This window comes from Grampus griseus, assembly GCF_964374135.1.
Source record: "Grampus griseus genome assembly, chromosome: 7".
NCBI classification, from domain to species: domain Eukaryota; kingdom Metazoa; phylum Chordata; class Mammalia; order Artiodactyla; family Delphinidae; genus Grampus; species Grampus griseus.
In genome coordinates, this window is record NC_139001.1 from 81182316 (window position 1) to 81200278 (window position 17963).

The 17963-nt window shown below is 40.1% G+C and overlaps 1 protein-coding gene across 1 annotated transcript in view; it reads right to left on the reverse strand.

Annotated features, from left to right (window-relative positions):
- Positions 1-16335, reverse strand: part of EPC2 (enhancer of polycomb homolog 2) — a 107173-nt gene extending 90838 nt beyond the window's left edge. Inside the window, exon 1 of the mRNA XM_082658952.1 lies at positions 16179-16335. Coding sequence (XP_082515078.1) covers positions 16179-16331 — 153 coding nt within the window. The 5' untranslated portion in view covers positions 16332-16335. The remainder of the gene's footprint in view (positions 1-16178) is intronic.
- Between the last annotated feature and the right edge of the window lie 1628 nt (positions 16336-17963).

Consider the following 17963-nt stretch of genomic DNA (forward strand, 5'->3'; position numbering starts at 1 on the left):
ATGCAATGAAGCCTCCATAAAAAAACCCAAAAGGACTGGGTTCAGAGATCTTCCAGGTTGGTGAACACATGGAGGTGCTGGGAGAATGGCACTCTCAGCGAAGACATGGACACTCCCTGTCCCTCTCCCCACACCTTGCCCTATGCATCTCCTTCTATCTGGCAATTAGAGGTATACTATTTGGAAAAGCAGAGGTAAACTACCTCTATTAGCAAGTGATATGATATCTATATTTCAATAACCCAAGAGAAGCAATTCAAAAACAAGTACCAACAATTAAATAATAAAGTCACAGGATATAAAATTAACATATAGAAGTCAACAGCTTTTTAAAACACAAGCAATAACAAGTTATAAGGTATAATGGAAAAGGAGATTAGATTTACAACAGCAACCAAAGAGATAAAATTCCTAGGAATAAGCTTAACCAAAAACACACAAAATCAATATAAGAAAAATGCTCCTGAATGATAATCAAGTAGACTTCAACAAATGAAGCGACAAACCATGTTCCTCGATAGGAAGTCAACATCACAAAGACGTCAGTTCCTTACAAGCTAATTTATAAATGTATGGCGAATTCCAATAAAAACACCAACATTTTTTTTCTGGAGTTAGACAAAATAATTATAAATTCATATGCAAAAATAAGCAACAATGATAAGAAACACTCTGCAAAAGGAGAGTAATAAGAATGGTAGAAGTGGGCTTCCTTGGTGGCGCAGTGGTTGAGAGTCCACCTGCTGATGCAGGGGACACGGGTTCGTGCCCCGGTCCGGGAAGATCCCACATGACGCAGAGCGGCTGGGCCCGTGAGCCACGGCTGCTGAGCCTGCGCGTCCCGAACCTGTGCTCCGCATCGGGAGAGGCCACAACAGTGAGAGGCCCGTGTACCGCAAAAAAATAAAAATAAAAATAAAAATAAAAAAATAAAGATAATGAAATGATTAACGATAAAGACAATAAACTTTGTGCACAATGAAACAAAACAGAAAGTTAAGAAATAAACCCAAATGCCTAAGAAAATTCAAATATGAGGAAAGTCGCATCTCAAACCAGAGAGAAATAATTTCTTAAAAAATGGTGTTTGGACAATTAGATATCCATTTGGATGAAAAAACTGGATCTACAGAATGAGTACCTTACTGTGCTGTATTAATGTCCTAACAGTAGAACGTGAACAAGTTAGGCAACTCTTAATTATGTCATTGTTTCTAAACACAATTCCACTGCAATACAGGCAAACAATACATTTTACTTTAGTGCTTAAAACAAAGATTCTTCCTTTATAATCAATACATTTATATTCTTCGGTGATGGGTTTCCATGTAAAAACTCCAAGAATCCATGAATAAAATTCTGCATTTTGGGCTTCCCTGGTGGCGCAGTGGTTGAGAGTCCGCCTGACGATGCAGGGGACGCGGGTTCGTGCCCCGATCCGGGAGGATCCTACATGCCGCGGAGTGGCTGGGCCCGTGAGCCATGGTCGCTGAGCCTGCGCGTCCGGAGCCTGTGCTCCGCAACGGGAGAGGCCCGCGTACGGCAAAAAAAAAAAAAAAAAAAAAAATTCTGCATTTCACAACAGTATAAACTCAATATAGGGCTTTTTAAATACCTCCTTAGACATCTCAGAATATTTAGAACTTTGTAATTCATATAAAATGAGGCTTAACAATGAAAAAAATCTGTATTATCTACTAAAAAGAGATTCTTAACTTCCTCTGAGTCATTTAGTCCATTATAACTGGTGATTGGAGAGAAGGAGGAGACATACATATAAAACTGTGGTTAAAAAAAAAATTCAGTAAGTTCTCAGACCCCATTAAGTCTATCTAGGTACCAGAGACATTAGTTAAGAAACCCTGATATAAAATTAAGACAACTGAAACCTCTTAATTCACGAGGCATCGAAATTGTTTTTACTCTATCACAAATCTGCTGAAAACACACAGCTAGAAATCCCATTTCCAGTGCACTGGCCTCATAGCTAGCTTTGTCTCTAGTCTTCTGCCACTGCCGCCGCCGCCCCCACTGCTGCTACCACCCATGTGCCGCCCTCCACGATCCATCTGATAATACTGACCTTTTACAAAGCCAAACCTGATGATATACCTCCAAAAGCCTAGCTCCCTATTATCAAGATTAAACCCTATGGTCTTTAAATGAAAGAAGAGAGTGTGTGTGTACACATGGAGAGAGAGTTTAATATCACTTACTACTTTATCATTACATAAGGAGTAAATAATACATAATCTCTGTTGCTGAGTTAGAGCAGTGTTTTTCAAACTGTAGGTTGAACCACTGGTGAATCATGAAATGAAATCAACAGAGTAGCTCATTTAACAAAACAGAAATGAAAAGGGAAAAAATATGTACAGCCAATCCTCACTGGCTCACAAATTCCATTCTTGCAAATTCATCTACTAGTTAAAGTTTATCTGTGACCCCAATCAATACTTTGATTTCACAGTCATTCACAGAATGTGCAGAGTGGCAAAGAATTTGAGTCGCCCCACTGGTCCACAGGCTCCCAGCTGAGGTCAAACTAGGCAATGCTCTGACTTCCTGCTTCAGCTCTCATACTGTAAACACGTGTCCTTTTAACATTCTATTCAGTGTCATGCTTTTCACATTTTTGTGGGGTTTTTTGAAGATATCATTGTTTACGCGCCTCTCCCCCAAATACAGTGAGGTGCTGTCTAATGTTTCTAAGCAGGAGAAGGCTGTAATGTGCCTTACAGAGAAAATCTGTGTTAGATAAGCTTCATTCAGGCATGAGCTATAGTGCTGCTGGCTCTGAGTTCAATGTCAATAAATCAACAACACATAAAAGTATCTTTAACAGAAACATATATAATGCAAGGTTATGCATTGTTTGCTTGATGAAATACTGTGACCACAGGCTAAAAGGAGTCGAGGAGCAATGGTTCAATATTCACTACTTCATTGTACATGGCAACTTTATAGAACATAACTACTACAAAAAATAAAAACTGACTGTATATTAGTATGTGTGTGTCAAGCTGTACTTTATTTGGGGTACACACACACACACACACACACACAGTTACAGTCAAAAAAGTCTGAAAGCCAATGAATGAGAGCACAAGAGAAGGAACCCTGAAAGGAGTGGTAAAATGGCAAGACAGAAAGGCAGGGATCATAGGCACAGATACTAATCCTTTTTTCCTATCTAGAATCAGAATCACCCATAAATTGTGATTTGATTGGTAAACCTAGGGGAAAGCCTACACCTGTACTTTACAAAAGCATCCCAGATAATGTGATGTGTGGCCAAGATGAGAACAACTATTTTCCCTCTTAAATTGGTGGTTCTCAAAGTGGGGTCACTGGACAAGCAGCATTAGGATCACCTGGGAATTGTTAATAATGCAAATTCCGTGGGCCCCATTCTGCACCTACTGAACCCTACACTCTGGGAATGGAGCCCAGTTGATCAGTGTCCCAGGTGATTCTGAGGCATGCCGAAATTTGAAAATCACTGACCTAAACCTTTTGTAATTTTTTTTTTCTTGAGGTATTTTGAGAGCGCTGATGAATTCTGCTAAGATGGTTGAGCTATTTCAAATAAGGCTGAAGGGTAACTACTACTTATCAAAGCACCTATAATGTATAGACAATCTTCTTCCTAGTATAGTGCTTTCTTTATGGAAAGTGGCCCCTGTGCTTTAAACAAAAGGAAGTAAATCTGTACACTGTCTAATAATCAAACAGCACTGTTTCTTTAGGCCATTCTCCATAACACAAAGTTTCCTTTTCCCCAGAACTCTTTAAACAGGCACTATTCTTAACACGAGTTTGCCTGTCCTAAGAGGTGAACTTACATGAGACCACAAAAATTCTTTCAACCCTCTAACAACTCTCCTGGGCGTTACACACTTCTCAATATGAAAAGTAATGACATGAATCTTTAAAAACTCATGGTATTCTGGCATATGGAAATAATTTCAAAACTAATTTGTAAAAATTACTTAAATAATGCATTATACCCAATTAGCTATTACTTAAATTCATATATACTACTCCAATTCAAATCATGTCCCTTGTGACACAAATTTCCACAATATCATTTTTATCTTCCACATAACACACTAAACCTCACATGGAGTTATCTGTGTACTCTTTTCGGTGGAAGTACAAGCTGAAGACAGGTAGCACATCTTATCCCTTTCTGTATCTCAAGTACAAAGCAGACGTTGTTCATTCTGTTGGCAAATATTTAGTGAGTAACTGCCATATGTCATTTACTGTATTGGATGATCGACACAAAGGTAACACACACACAATTCCTGTGTTCATGGAGCTATTTACTAAATGAATAAACATTACAGACGACTACAGTGAAAGTCTGACAGGGTGCAATCTGTACGAAAGATCCACCTTACCGAAGTGATACCTGAAATAAGACAGCTTTCTTCAAAAGGGTATCCTATTGTTGCTCTTCTGACCTAGGATGCTATTCAAAACTGTAAATAATTGTTAGAGAAAACACACACTGACAAGTTACTTAATCAATAGTTAATCTGACTTTAACATACTTTATATATAGGAAAATAAATAAAAGCCTTACTATGTACAATGCAAGGCGTACTAACAACCAAATTCCCACATGGGAATAACAAGTTAAGGTTTGATAACCAAACGCCAAACAATCCAACAGAAAACTACAATACGCCAATTCTCAATTCCTGAGAGATTTTAAAGAGAAGAAATTTAAAATCAAAATTACCTGACTTTAAAAAAAAAAAAATTACCTGACTTTATGACTCTAGATTAAAAAATTAACTCTAAGGTCACATATTACTCACTTATAAAATGAATACAACAAGAGAAAAATGTGTCCACTTTACCAAGTAAAAAGCATTTGTTTAGAAATTTTCTAACACACGCACACGCACACAATGCTACCAATAGCTGCCTCTGTAGAGTGTCTGGGGACGTAGGGAAGGACATTTACTTTTTATGTATGTTTCTGCTATAAGGTTTTTATCTTTAAATCATGTGGGCCTATTACTTTTCAATTTTAAAAAGCTAGAAAATGTCTTAAACATGAAAAAAAAATTCTGTTTATAGTAGCATCTCCTTTATAATGATGGGGATAAAATCCGTAGCCTGACTATATTTTGGGGACAAGGATGACACAGAAATAGAACTGCCATTTAGGCGACAGAAACTCTTGAGGGGTTCTGAACCTCAGGTCATATTCCCCAAAACATTCACAGAAAGCATTGAGGAGCCCATGAACTTGGATGAGAAAATAATCGTTTCTCTAATTTCACTAACTTCTAAAAAATTTACCATTTCCTTCAATTATTAACATAGGCAACAGACCACAGTAGTATTAGCAATACTTGTGACCTAGCAATGCAACAGAAATCACAAACCTTTTCATTGTCATGTTACAGTGGTTGCACTTGTCACAATATTTATACTTACCATTACTTTGAAAAGATAATCAGATCCAACTCTAGATCCTATTATTAATGTGTTAATAAAGCATGTAAATTAAAAGTTGTCTTAATACTTTGATAACTTATTTCAATATAACTAGTTTAGTTGATTTTATGCATTTAAAACATCATTCTGAGGAGTTTCAACAGACTGCCAAAGGAGTCCAAGTCACAAAAAAAATTTAAGAAGCCTTGGATAATGGTTCTCAAATCAACTGCAATAGTCCACATTGGGAAAACTTGAGGGAGGGAACATTTGGAGGTTATTCCAATTGGAATGCTACCAGGAATTAGTGGGCAGAAGACTGATGTAACAAACATCCTGGTATGCCTGTGACAGTCCATTCAACCAGCTACGAACTGAATGTCAAAAATGTCCCAGTTTAGAAACATCTCAAGGATCAAACAAATGGCAAGATTACCCTCTTCAGTAGCCTGCTAGTTCCCAAACTTAGGTGTTCATCCCAGGGTTCATTGGTATATTACAATATCTCTCATCATTCATTCTCTAGTGTACACCTCCCACTGAACAGATTTTCATCACTAAAATCTCCATGAGTTTCCTCCATGACTAATCTGTCTAAAAAAAATAGTAACTTCTAAAAACAAATACAATATTTAACTAGCAATTATTCAGGATTCAATTATTACTCTGAGAATTAGCTGAAGATTTAGTCCTCTTGGCTGCTAATTTTTAAAGACTTTCATTTTTTTAATCAATTTGATTGTTAACTGCTCTGCCAGGAAACAAAGATGGAAGGAGCAAAATATACATACTGATTTGCTAATGTTTGAAAGCTATAAAAATATATTTAACTGGCAGGAGAAAAAATGTGAAACCACACCACAGAGTAATGTATGAAGATACTCTGTATATTTTACTCTTCTATATTCCTTCACATTTATTATCCTGTATAACTGAAAATCGTCTTTAATAATTAAAAAAATAGCAGTCATCTGTATAAGGCACTGACTTAAGTTTTTACAAAAAAGGTAATCTTTAAAATTACCTTTTGAGATACTTCTCATTAAACATACGAAGAAATGTGACTTAAAGAGATAAAGTAATGTATCTTGCCCAGAGGGAAAGTGATAGAAGCCAAAATTGAAACCTACGTCACAATTTCAAAGTTCCAACAACTTCATCAAATTAGCTGTACAATTTAGGGCTGCTTGTCAACTCCCCAACCAACAATCTCATGCTCTTCTGCCAACAACGACAAAAAAGGAGGTAAGAAAGAGAAAAGCAAAGATACGGATGCGAGTTAGAGAGCTAACAGACAGGCAGACTCTTCCACTCTGAGTTCCTCTGCAAGTAAAACTAGCTGACGAGAAAAAAGAAACCTAAAAGCAGATATAAGGAAATGGTGGTAGAGAGAATCTGGAAGTGACTGCCCTCTTCCTCCAGTATTAATCCCACAAAGAACAGTAATGCATAATGAAGTAGGCAAATCTGAAGTTCTGTTCCATTTAAGTGTAGACAAGGCAAAAAATCAGTTTTAAGATAAAAATCAAATAATTATAATGGACCTTCTGCTATCTACATGGGTCTGCTTCATGGCTTATTCCTACCTATCATCCTTTCCTCCTCATGCTGTCCCCTATGCTTCCATTACTTTCTCTACTTCACCTCTACTTAAAATGAAATAAGATGCCCAACTGTATATTTAGTAATACAATCAAATTCAATCCCAGTGCCAGGATCATGGTCAATGTCTGTATTACAAACTTTCTATCACATAAGTGCCTGGGTAGGTATCCAGCCTGTGCTGAATAAAACGAAGAAATGAAAGCATCCTTAAGGCATCTGGTCTACGTGAGAAAATAAATGTCTATTCTCTCACATGTACTTACTCTGTCATGCTATAACCGTACCCATACACACACACCCCTCAAGTGAAAAACATGAGATATTAAAAAATTAAAATAAACTCATGTTATGAGCTCTAAGTATACCAAAATTCAAAACATTTATAGCAATCAGTAATAGTAGTAAAGATAGTGAAAATTTCATGAAAGCAAGGGAACTGATCATACGCAAAACACACAGAGTGGATTGCTCTCTTGATCTCTAGGAAAAAATAGTACAAGATAGTGGATAAATGTAACTGATCCTCATAAAAAAAGAACTCTAAACCAAATAGACAGCATTCCAATAGTGTTAAAGAGTTAAATTTTACCTATTAATATCTTCCTAATATTCAGTCTCTCATTTATTAGTTCTTCTCATCTGATTTACATTCTGTACAATATGCCCAGTAAGTAGACATGTGAATTCAAAGAAGCAAGTAATTTTTAGAGCCAAAGGTACTTTAAAGATCATTCAGTCCAATTCTCAGTCCAATTCTATTTCACAAATGAGGAAACTAAGGGCCAGGAAGGTTAAATAATTTATTTGAAGTCACAGAAAATTTCATCCCTTACTGCTCTGAATATTAGTAAGTGTGGAACATTTGCTTTCTTTAAAAGGATTTTGGAGACTTCTTCTACAGTCCTTAATTCAAGTTTCATTAAAAAACATAATACAGGGGCTTCCCTGGTGGCACAGTGGTTGAGGGTCCGCCTGCCGATTTAGGGGATGCAGGTTCGTGCCCCGGTCTGGGAGGATCCCACATACCGCGGAGCAGCTGGGCCCATGAGCCATGTCTGCTGGGTCTGCGCGTCCGGAGCCTGTGCTCCGCAATGGGAGAGGCCACAACAGTGAGAGGCCCACGTACCGCAAAAAAAAAAAAAAAAAAAAAAAACCCATAATACAAAATATTCTAATCTCCTTAGAACACCTTACAAATTTGAGGTTTGCAAAAACACAACTAAGTATACACATTCACCTTGGGTCAAACCACGGATTAAACCAATCTAACTTCGTAACTTCTAATAATGATGTTATATATCCACCAGTAGTAGGTCTCTCAGGGCAGCTCCCTAGCTAAGCCCCATTCTCAGGAGGGTAGCCCTTAACAGCACTTGTATACTAACTTCCCCTGTTCCTTGACTTAGAAGTAGATAGATACCTGATACAAGCTAAATCAATAATGTCCTCTATCTCAGGAATCTGGAGGGCTTTGTTTTTGTTTCTTTGTCGGTTTGTTTGTTTTGCATGAAATAGTGTGAAACTTTAATACAATGTGGTTAAACACAACATTCAACCACATGAAAGTCATCTTCTGACAGATGAACTGGGCATTATTTCAATAGATTCCTTAGTGTAACTTTATAAAATTCTTGCCTTCAGAAGTGTCTGACATTGATCTTGATACTTGTTAAAAACTCTGATATAAGATAACCACATCTCAACAGACAGAGATTTAGGAGATTATCCTAATGCCCATCTTCAGAATGCATCATCAAAGAACTGATCACTGTCTCCATCCCTTACTTCTTGATATTTCCTCCAAAGTCGGCCCTCTGGATTAGAGCTATGCAAGGAATCTGGAGTTTGAAGCTAAAAGAAATACAGCAGTGATGATAATAGCTAATATTTATTGAATGCTTGCTGCATGTCACAAACTATTCCAAGCACACTACAATTCATCTTCCCAACAATCCCCATGAAATTTTACAGATGAAATTAATCCGCCCAAGGACTCAAACCCATAGAGTCTGGCTCCAGAATACATGCACTTAACCACTACCCTATACTACTTCTCAAAAGTCGAGAATTACTAGAATTGAGTGATATTAATGTCAGTTGCTGCTGAAGGGCCCACAGCTGCCCTGGTTCCTGGCTAGCCAAGCCTTGACTGTTCAAACCTTCCTTGGTGCCTGTGAGACAACCCCCAGGAACCTTAAAGAAATCAAATTTGGTTTCTGTTACTTGAAACCAACCTAATGGTTCCACATGTCAAATATCTTTAGGCCTCTTTTTTTTTTTCAGCGTTTTAAATTTATTTATTTATTTACTTACGGCTGTGTTGGGTCTTCGTTTCTGTGCGAGGGCTTTCTCTAGTTGTGGCAAGCGGGGGCCACTCTTCATCGCGGTGCGCGGGCCTCTCACTATCGCGGCTTCTCTTGTTGCAGAGCACAGGCTCCAGACGCGCAGGCTCAGTAACTGTGGCTCACGGGCCCAGTTGCTCCGCGGCATGTGGGACCTTCCCAGACCAGGGCTCGAACCCGTGTCCCCTGCATTGGCAGGCAGATTCTCAACCACTGCGCCACCAGGGAAACCCTAGGCCTCATTTTTAAAGAACTGATGCATAAGAAATCTAAACTTAAGACAACAGATAAACCATTCCTTTACATTTTTTAAAAAAGGAACATGTTTACAAAAGGCATTCTCTACAAAGTTTCTTTCATAACATCATTCCCTGAGACAAATGACTCCTCCGTGCCCATGGGCTAATAAATGATTGAACAGAAGAGATGTAATGAACTTTAGATATCATCTAGTTCTCAACCCACTCATTTTACAGATGAAGCAATGGTGAAGATGAGAGCACTGGAGTCAATCACCCACAGGGCATGAGTTAAAATACTAGCTCTCCCATGTTCTGGTATAGGTAGGGGTGACCCTGGGCAAGTTGCTTAATTTCTAAAGCTTCAGTTTCTTCTTCTGGAAAAGAGATAATAGCATCTACACATCCTACCATTATAATGAGCTCTAAATCACCTACTGAGTTTAATAAAGTGCCTGGCACATGCTCAACACACTCACTAACATACACTCAATAAATGGTAGCTGTGATGGTAGTGATGATCGACGTGAGGCTCAGAGAAGGTAGGCAAACTTTCCCAGATAATATGGCCCCTTAAGGACAGAACCAAAACTAGAAACAGACTTCATACTTACACCTCAATACTTTGTTCTACACCTTCCTACAAACTCCTGGACCTAACATTTAAAACTATCTAAAATCTGGTATAATTCTCCTCTTTCAAAAATCTAATCTCCATCCCAACTTTTATTCATTCATTCACCAAATATTTACATAGTGCTGTCTATGTTCTAAACAGTTTCTAGTGCTGAAGATATAGCAGGGAACAAAGGAAGGGGAAGAAAAGAAGTGAAAGCCATCTGCATGTCCAAATAAAGGAGAAAGAGCTACGAGAATAATGTGCTCAGAAATAACAGTGTTACCGTCCTGAAGTTTCTATCAGCAGGGGAAAAAGAATAAACAAGGATAGATTAAAAATATAACACGGAAGAACCTTCCTTTAGTCTACTTAACATCCATAGAACTTGCTTTAAATATTCCTGTACTCAAAAAAAAAAAAAAAAAAAAAAAAAAATATTCCTGTACTCAAGTATTTGCTTCAACATACACTATAAAATCAAACCTTAAAGCCCAAATTACTAAATTTCTTTCCAAGAAGACTTCTCTGTACATTCCAGCAACAGTTTACTCTTATTCCTGTCCACTATATTGACATCTAACTTTTTCTAATGCTCTTTTCAATGTCTGGCAGGTTGACTTAACCTGGTAGTTTTTTGCTAACTTTCAAGATATGTTTTTGACCCCAATGACTCATTTAAGTCCCCAATGACTCATTTAAGTTCCCTGAAGTCAAGATCTGTATCGTACGCTTCTTTTAATCCTAACAACACTTCAGCACACAGTTTTACAATACTTTTGATATTCAAACCCCTTTAAACAGTTTTCCAATATCTTATTCAGATAAAGCCTGGCACTTACACGATACCTGGCCAATATTTGCTCTTGATGAAATAATAAATGTGTAATGTTTTTACAATATCAATCTACAAAATTGTATTTTATATCCTAGAACCCTTCTATTATGAAACATGAAATATATTAGTACCAAAGATAACTCTGAAATGGTAGAAAGACTGAATATATTCTGACCCTATCATTCAAAATATCACTTAAAATATTAAGATAACGACAAAAATCAGGCAACTAACATGAGCAGAGAAATGGCAATCTAAATCAATCATGGTCTTTTACTTTAAAAACAAGCGGAATCATATACTTCATGTAGATTTTGGCTCACTCTAATGTGAGGAGGTATTTTACGCAAAGCTACATACACCTATGAAAGGAATAATTAACGCAAGATAAAGACCAATACTGCAGCCATACTCTGCGTAAGAAATTCTGCATTTAAAGAGGCCTCTGACTCAAGAGGAAATAAAAAGATTTAGTATTTAAGTATACATAGTTCCAAAGTAAGAAACCAAAAAGAGCATCTGGAAGAGTAATTTACCAAATTCTGCTAATGAATTATACACATACACACATACACAGAGCTAGAGTTTCACAAAAACATAGCTCTTGGTATAGAAGTAGAAGCTCATCCAACACTCAACAAACATTTATCAAGCATATGTTACGTGTTAAGGCACAGTTCTGGGCAACTGGAGTATATTAATGAACAAAACATGCAAAGATCCTTGCCCTTACAGAGATTACATTCTATTAGGAAAAAATCTAAAAAATAAAATAGTTTACCACAAATTTCTTACATACTTAAGATACCATAAACACTCAAACATAATGATGCCAATATATGGAGAAGCAAAGTTGATAAGACTTCTAAGAAAAAAAAAAAAGACAAAAAAAATGTGAAAGGCCTAGAGCAAAAGTCAGACACAGTTAAGTGATAAAAACTACACTTCTTAATAATTTAATATTCCAATAAAATCAATATCACTTTTTAAAGTTCCCATAATTATAAAAGGTAAAAATTACTCACAGAAACTATAATGAACTTAATAACAGTTCAGAAGATAATTCGGGGTTCTGTAAGAAGTCAATACGAAGCACCGTGGTTATGAGAATGTGTTTTTGTTACACTAAAGGACAAGAGTTTGAATTCTAGCCCTGTCAGTTATCAGCAGTGAGAACTTTAGGGCTGTTACAAAGATTAAATGAAAACCAAAAACTAGAAATAACTCAAACATCCAACAACAGACGGATGGATGAATATATTATAGTATATCAATTCACTGAAATGTTATTCAGCATTCAGTATATAGACTAATATACCCAACAGGAATGAATCTTTACTGCATCACACTAAGCAAAAGAAGCCAGACATAAAAAAGTATGTATGATTCCATTTATATGAAATTCTAAAAAAGATAAAACTAATCTAGTGAAAGAAGGCTTAGAACTACTGGAAGGACAGACTTGCAAAGAAGCAAAAGGGAACTTTTAGGGTATTTGATATGTTCCTATATCTTGGTTGTGATGATATTTCCATGGGTGTACACATTTGTCAGAACTCTTTAAACCCTATGCTTTAAATGGGTCTGTTTTATTTTATACAGATTATACCTCAAAAAGTTGATTTGAAAGAGGATTAAATGGAATAATATATGTAAAGTTCTTAGCACAGTACCTGCAGCTCAACAAGTGTTCAAAAAATGGTAGATATTATTAAAATCATCAGCTATCATTATACAACACTCCTGGGGAGGTAGCAGAATACCAATTACCTGATCTTTCTGGTTGTTTAGATTCTAAGTAACTCTAAAGTATCTGACCTAGACCAAGTGCCATGAGGAGCACCAGAGACACTGAGTTATAAGAGGATGCCAACTGGCAGACCTTAGGCAAATACGATGAACATAGGAAAGGAAAGAAAAGAAGTATGCTTTCGTGTCCAAAAGAGAAGAACTAAAAGAATGATATGGCCAGCAATGACAGAGTGCTTCAGTGCCAAAGGACACCTACACCACCTCACCTAGGTATTATCAAAATGTAACTCAAAACTGAGTTTATGACTACATAAACAAAGTCTAATAATAGTCCAATAGCTACACGGAGACAGTCCTTCATCTTATGGCCGGGGTGTGGGGATAGGGAGATGGGGGCCGTGGATCCATGAAGCCCATAAAGTGAAGTCAAATTATTCTGCCAACCAAGCAGGAAGAGGACATACTGTGGATGATTTAGAAATGCCAAGCAACAACTATAAACCCATAAACCAAGGTTTTTGTTGTTGATTTTTAACAAGTTATGTGATTAAAAAGAATAGACTTACAAAGGGAACTAATTAGAATATTTTGATAATGGAAGTTAAATTGAAACACAACTCAAGTGACACATTCATGAAATTTATATTTTACTGCTTCTTAGAACTGTTTATCAAGGCAGAATATATAGAGAACAAATAATTATGTTTAATAGGTCCTATAAATACGACCAGAACAACTGAATTGGCTGTTACTCACTGAAGCACAAGTCCTCTGACCTATATGTTACTTTAAAAAAGAAAACGAATGGGACGAGGTAGCCGAGTGGTTAAGGCAATGCACTACTAAAAAAGAAAAAAAAAAAAACCACCCCAACTGGACATTATGGAAAGCAAAAGACTCTAGACTATAAATCTTAACTGTCAGAGTTTGTTTAGTTTTGATTTTAAGAACCTTCACTTGTAACATTGAAGAGGCAGAAAAGACAGGATAAAGAGTCAGAAGTCCTGAGTTGCAACTCTAGTTCTACCAGAATTTGGATTTCTTCTTACCTAAAATTGGGCAGTTGAAGCAGGCTACTGAAAATAATAAAAATTAGCACCCATGCTCTAGATTGAAAATCACAAGTTTTACTGAAAAGGTTAGCATTATAGTACAAAATTGTAAGGGGGTTAAGCATTTATTTGTAATGCATCATTAAAACAGGAACTAAATTGCAAGTTTTCTTCTAAATTAAGATAAAATACCAAGACCTATGTGACCAAGGACCTAAAGCAATAAATAAGTACACTGCTAATCACTGTTTGCAAAAAGTAATATATCTTCCAGGGGCTAACTATTCATTCTAGAACAAGTTTCTTGATTCAAGTTCTTCCCAAACCAAAATAATAGGGTCCAAGTAATCACATACAATATTGATACTTTAAAACTCATGAGCTTCCCTGGTGGCGCAGTGGATAAGAATATGCCTGCTCATGAAGGGGACACGGGTTTGATCCCTGGTCCAGGAAGATCCCAAATGCCGCGGAGCAACTAAGCCCGTGCGCCACAACTACTGAGCCTGCGCTCTAGAGCCCGCGAGCCACAACTACTGAGCCTGTGTGCCAAAACTACTGAAGCCCACGTGCCTAGAGCCCGTGCTCCTCAACAAGCGAAGCCATTGCAATGTGCCCGCGCACATTGCAACGAAGAGTAGCCCCCGCTCGCGGCAACCAGAGAAAGCCCCCGCGCAGCAACGAAGACCCAACAAATAAATAAATTAATTAAATAAGCCAAAAATAAATAAATAAAATAATTTTTAAAAAAAGACTCATTAGCCACCTTTCTTTTTGGGAAATAACATTAATAGAAATGTAACTTTGTGGAATCCCAAGTTGTGTTTTTTAAAGCTCAATTAAATTAATTCTTGTACATACTATTCCTTATTTTAATTATCTTTCCCATGGAAAATTGAGCTAAGCTAGAAATAAATTTTATTTAAAAACAGAAAGAATTTTCACATTTGACTTAGCTCTAAACCTTCAGCATAAATGTTGGGTTTTTATCTTGCTTACTTTTTAGAAAGTTGAATGTTCATCTGATATTGAGGACATACTTTTTCTACGGCAAGTGCAAGGCTTTCAAAAACAAACACCGAGAAACGTGATTCAATCACAGCAGAAAGTAGTAATAACAGGGTAATATAATGAGGTCACAACTCGAGCAGCCAATCAAAAGCATAAAAGCATTTCCTGCAATATTAATAGTCAAAAGAGAAAACCAATCACAGAAACCTCAGGCCTTCTTTTGACAGTCACAGAAGCAAGAGAACCAATCCACGCACACCCGGGGTTGACAATAAGGCGGGACCACAGGTTCATTGAAGAAATTCTTGAGGTTGCAGTTACTATGAACTTCGCACGCAAGTAACACCACTCCAGAGTCATAAACATTGTCAAGCCAGGTGAAATTCAACCGTATCCAAAATTTAACCCATCAGGGGGAAAAAGCATTTTTGCCCTAAACTGCTGTTGTTATAAAAAATGCAGCTGTCAATTTCGATGCAGTAGGTCCTCAACTTCTAAAAGACACCCCCCCAACGCACATGACAATTCTCCGGAACGCGGCGCGAGGACAGCGCAGCGCCGGCGGCTCGCAGCTGAACATCCCCGGTCCCTTTCTAACGCCGCGCACTGAGCGGGCGCCGTCCCGGCTAGGCAGGCCGAACGAACTCGCTCCGCGGAGCGGAGCTAGCCGATCAGCGGCTTTCTAGCGCTACATCCTGCTGGTAGTGGCGGCCCCCGCCCTCCCCCGCCGCAGTGCTGCACCACCTCCATCCCGGGCACCCAAGCGGGCCGGGGAGCGAGGATTACCTTGCTAGAAGGAAGATGATGTTTGCTTTGAAAGCACTTTACTTTCCGTTAAGTCATTTCAAAGAGAGCCCAATGCAAAACTAAATCTAAAAGTGGGGTGGAAATCTTCCCTAGTTAAAGGATCCCTCGCATCCCGCGCCGGGGGAACAAAAAAAAAAGGTAAACAGAGACCGTACGCCAAGTGCGGCCAGAACATCCCCTGCGCCATTCCGGGCCGCCGCTTACGGCAAGGCCCCCTTACGGCAGCGTAAGCGGCGCTGCGAGCTAATCACAACACTGGGACGCAACAACATGGCGGCCGCGGGCGGGCGCTGCGCCGGCCGAGAGGGTTTACGCTACTCCGCCGGCGTAGGGTCCCATGCGTTAGAGCGGCTGCGGCGCCCTCCAGCGAGCGTAAAGCGCTCTGTGAATGGCGAAGCCCGACTGACAAAGGGGAGGGGGGAGGAGGGAAGGGGGGGTAATAAACACTCGAGTCCCTACCGATTCCTCCTCCTTCTCCATCCCGGTGGGCATCTGGGGCACGGCCCGGTTGATGGAGACGCAGTCGTTGAGATCAGGCATGTCCTTGCCGCGGTAGATAGGCAGCGGTTTGGCGGCGTCCAGCGCCCGCGCTCGGAAGGAGAGTTTACTCATTGTCTCCCCGCCTTACAGGAACAGCCCGGGCGGCGGCGGCGGGGCGGGAGGGGAGGGGGGGAGGACTCCCGCCGCCTCCTCCACCTCCTTCCTCAGTGCAGCGCGGCCGGCCCGCTCCTCCTCCTCCTCCTCACTGCCCCCGGCCACAGCATGGGCGCCCACCCCGCCCGAAAACAGCCCCCCGCCGCCCGCGGCCGCTTCCACACACTAGATCCGCCGCTCGCCCGCCCGATCCGCTCCCTGCGCCATGGCCAACATGGCGGACATTACCACAGCGGCGGCGAGCGATCCCGGCAGCCCGCGCGAGAGCGCGCCCCCGCCGCGGGGACGCGCTTCGCCCTCTCCCTCCCTCCCTCCCTCCTTCCTCTCCCTTCCCCTCCCTCGCCTGCCCACCCACTCTCTCCGCGGCGCGGCCGGCCCGCGGGAGCGTGCTCAGCCTCGGGCCGCTCCGGGTGAGGGGGCGGTGGCGGCGTTCCGCTCGGCAGCCCGCGCTCTCGCCGTGTGGCAGGTGCCAGGTGCGCAAGTTAACCCGCGCCCCCGAGCGTGCGCCTCTGCCTCCGCGGCCCCGCCACCCTGCTCGCTGGGTGCCCCGGAGGACGGTGCCGGGCAAAACACAGCCGCGCTGAGCAGCGCGAGCGTGCAGAAGTCTGTGAGCGCGAAAGGAAAATGTCAACCGGAGCCACAACTGCCCCACCGAGCCTCTACTTATAAAGAGCTTATCTCCAAGGCGCCCCGAGCGCCGGCTAATTCGCATCCTCCAATTCGCACATCCCTGAGAGGTGCGAAAGGTCCATTCCTTCTGCCCACTCCGAGACGCGCAGACCTGCCGGGCCTCTCCTGCCGGGAAAACGCTTACGCAGTCCCAGCCCTCTTCCCCGCATCCTCTCTTTAGTACCTGACCGAAAGAGCTCTCCAAGGTAAGGCATCCTCGCTTTCGCCGGGAGGATGCTAACGGCAATGAGGAAAAACGCTTGAGGCTGCCAGATGCAACAAGTGCGCTTGAACCTGTCACCCAAACTTCATAGAATTCTTTAGTGGATGATAGATACTTCTGATTTCAAAAATATGAGAGTTCTTAAAAATTAAGCTTATAGCATTTAACCAAGGCAGCACACATTTCCAACGTGGCCGATCTGTGTAAAATATTGGTGCTGTGGAAGACACAAAGAAGTTTGAGATACATAGTTCCTGCCCTGTGCAGCTTTCACATTGATGGGATGACAGAAAGGTTGGACAGATGATTAACAGCAAGAGATTTAAATAGTTGAAGAACAGGGCAGCCGTAAAGATAAATGACGGCAAAAAAAAAAAAAAAGTTTATCACTTGAAGAAAACTATATAGGCGATACAAGGCACTAGAACATGAGTAATTACCAAATGAGTCGTACAGGCCGTAACTGCCGCGATAGTTCAGAGAAAGGAGACTTCTTTAGCCTGAACCGGTTAGAGAAAGTTCTAAAGAGGAGAGAAAATCCAGTTAACTCAAATAAGTACCAAGCTATTGTTGACATCAACCTCGTTTAGCTGAGTTCCTTGGTTAGACTTTAAGCATTACAGTTTTCCTACAAAATCCCTAGGAAGAGTGTAACACATTTTGCCATTTTCTAATAATTGATAAGTATTTTGCCTAGC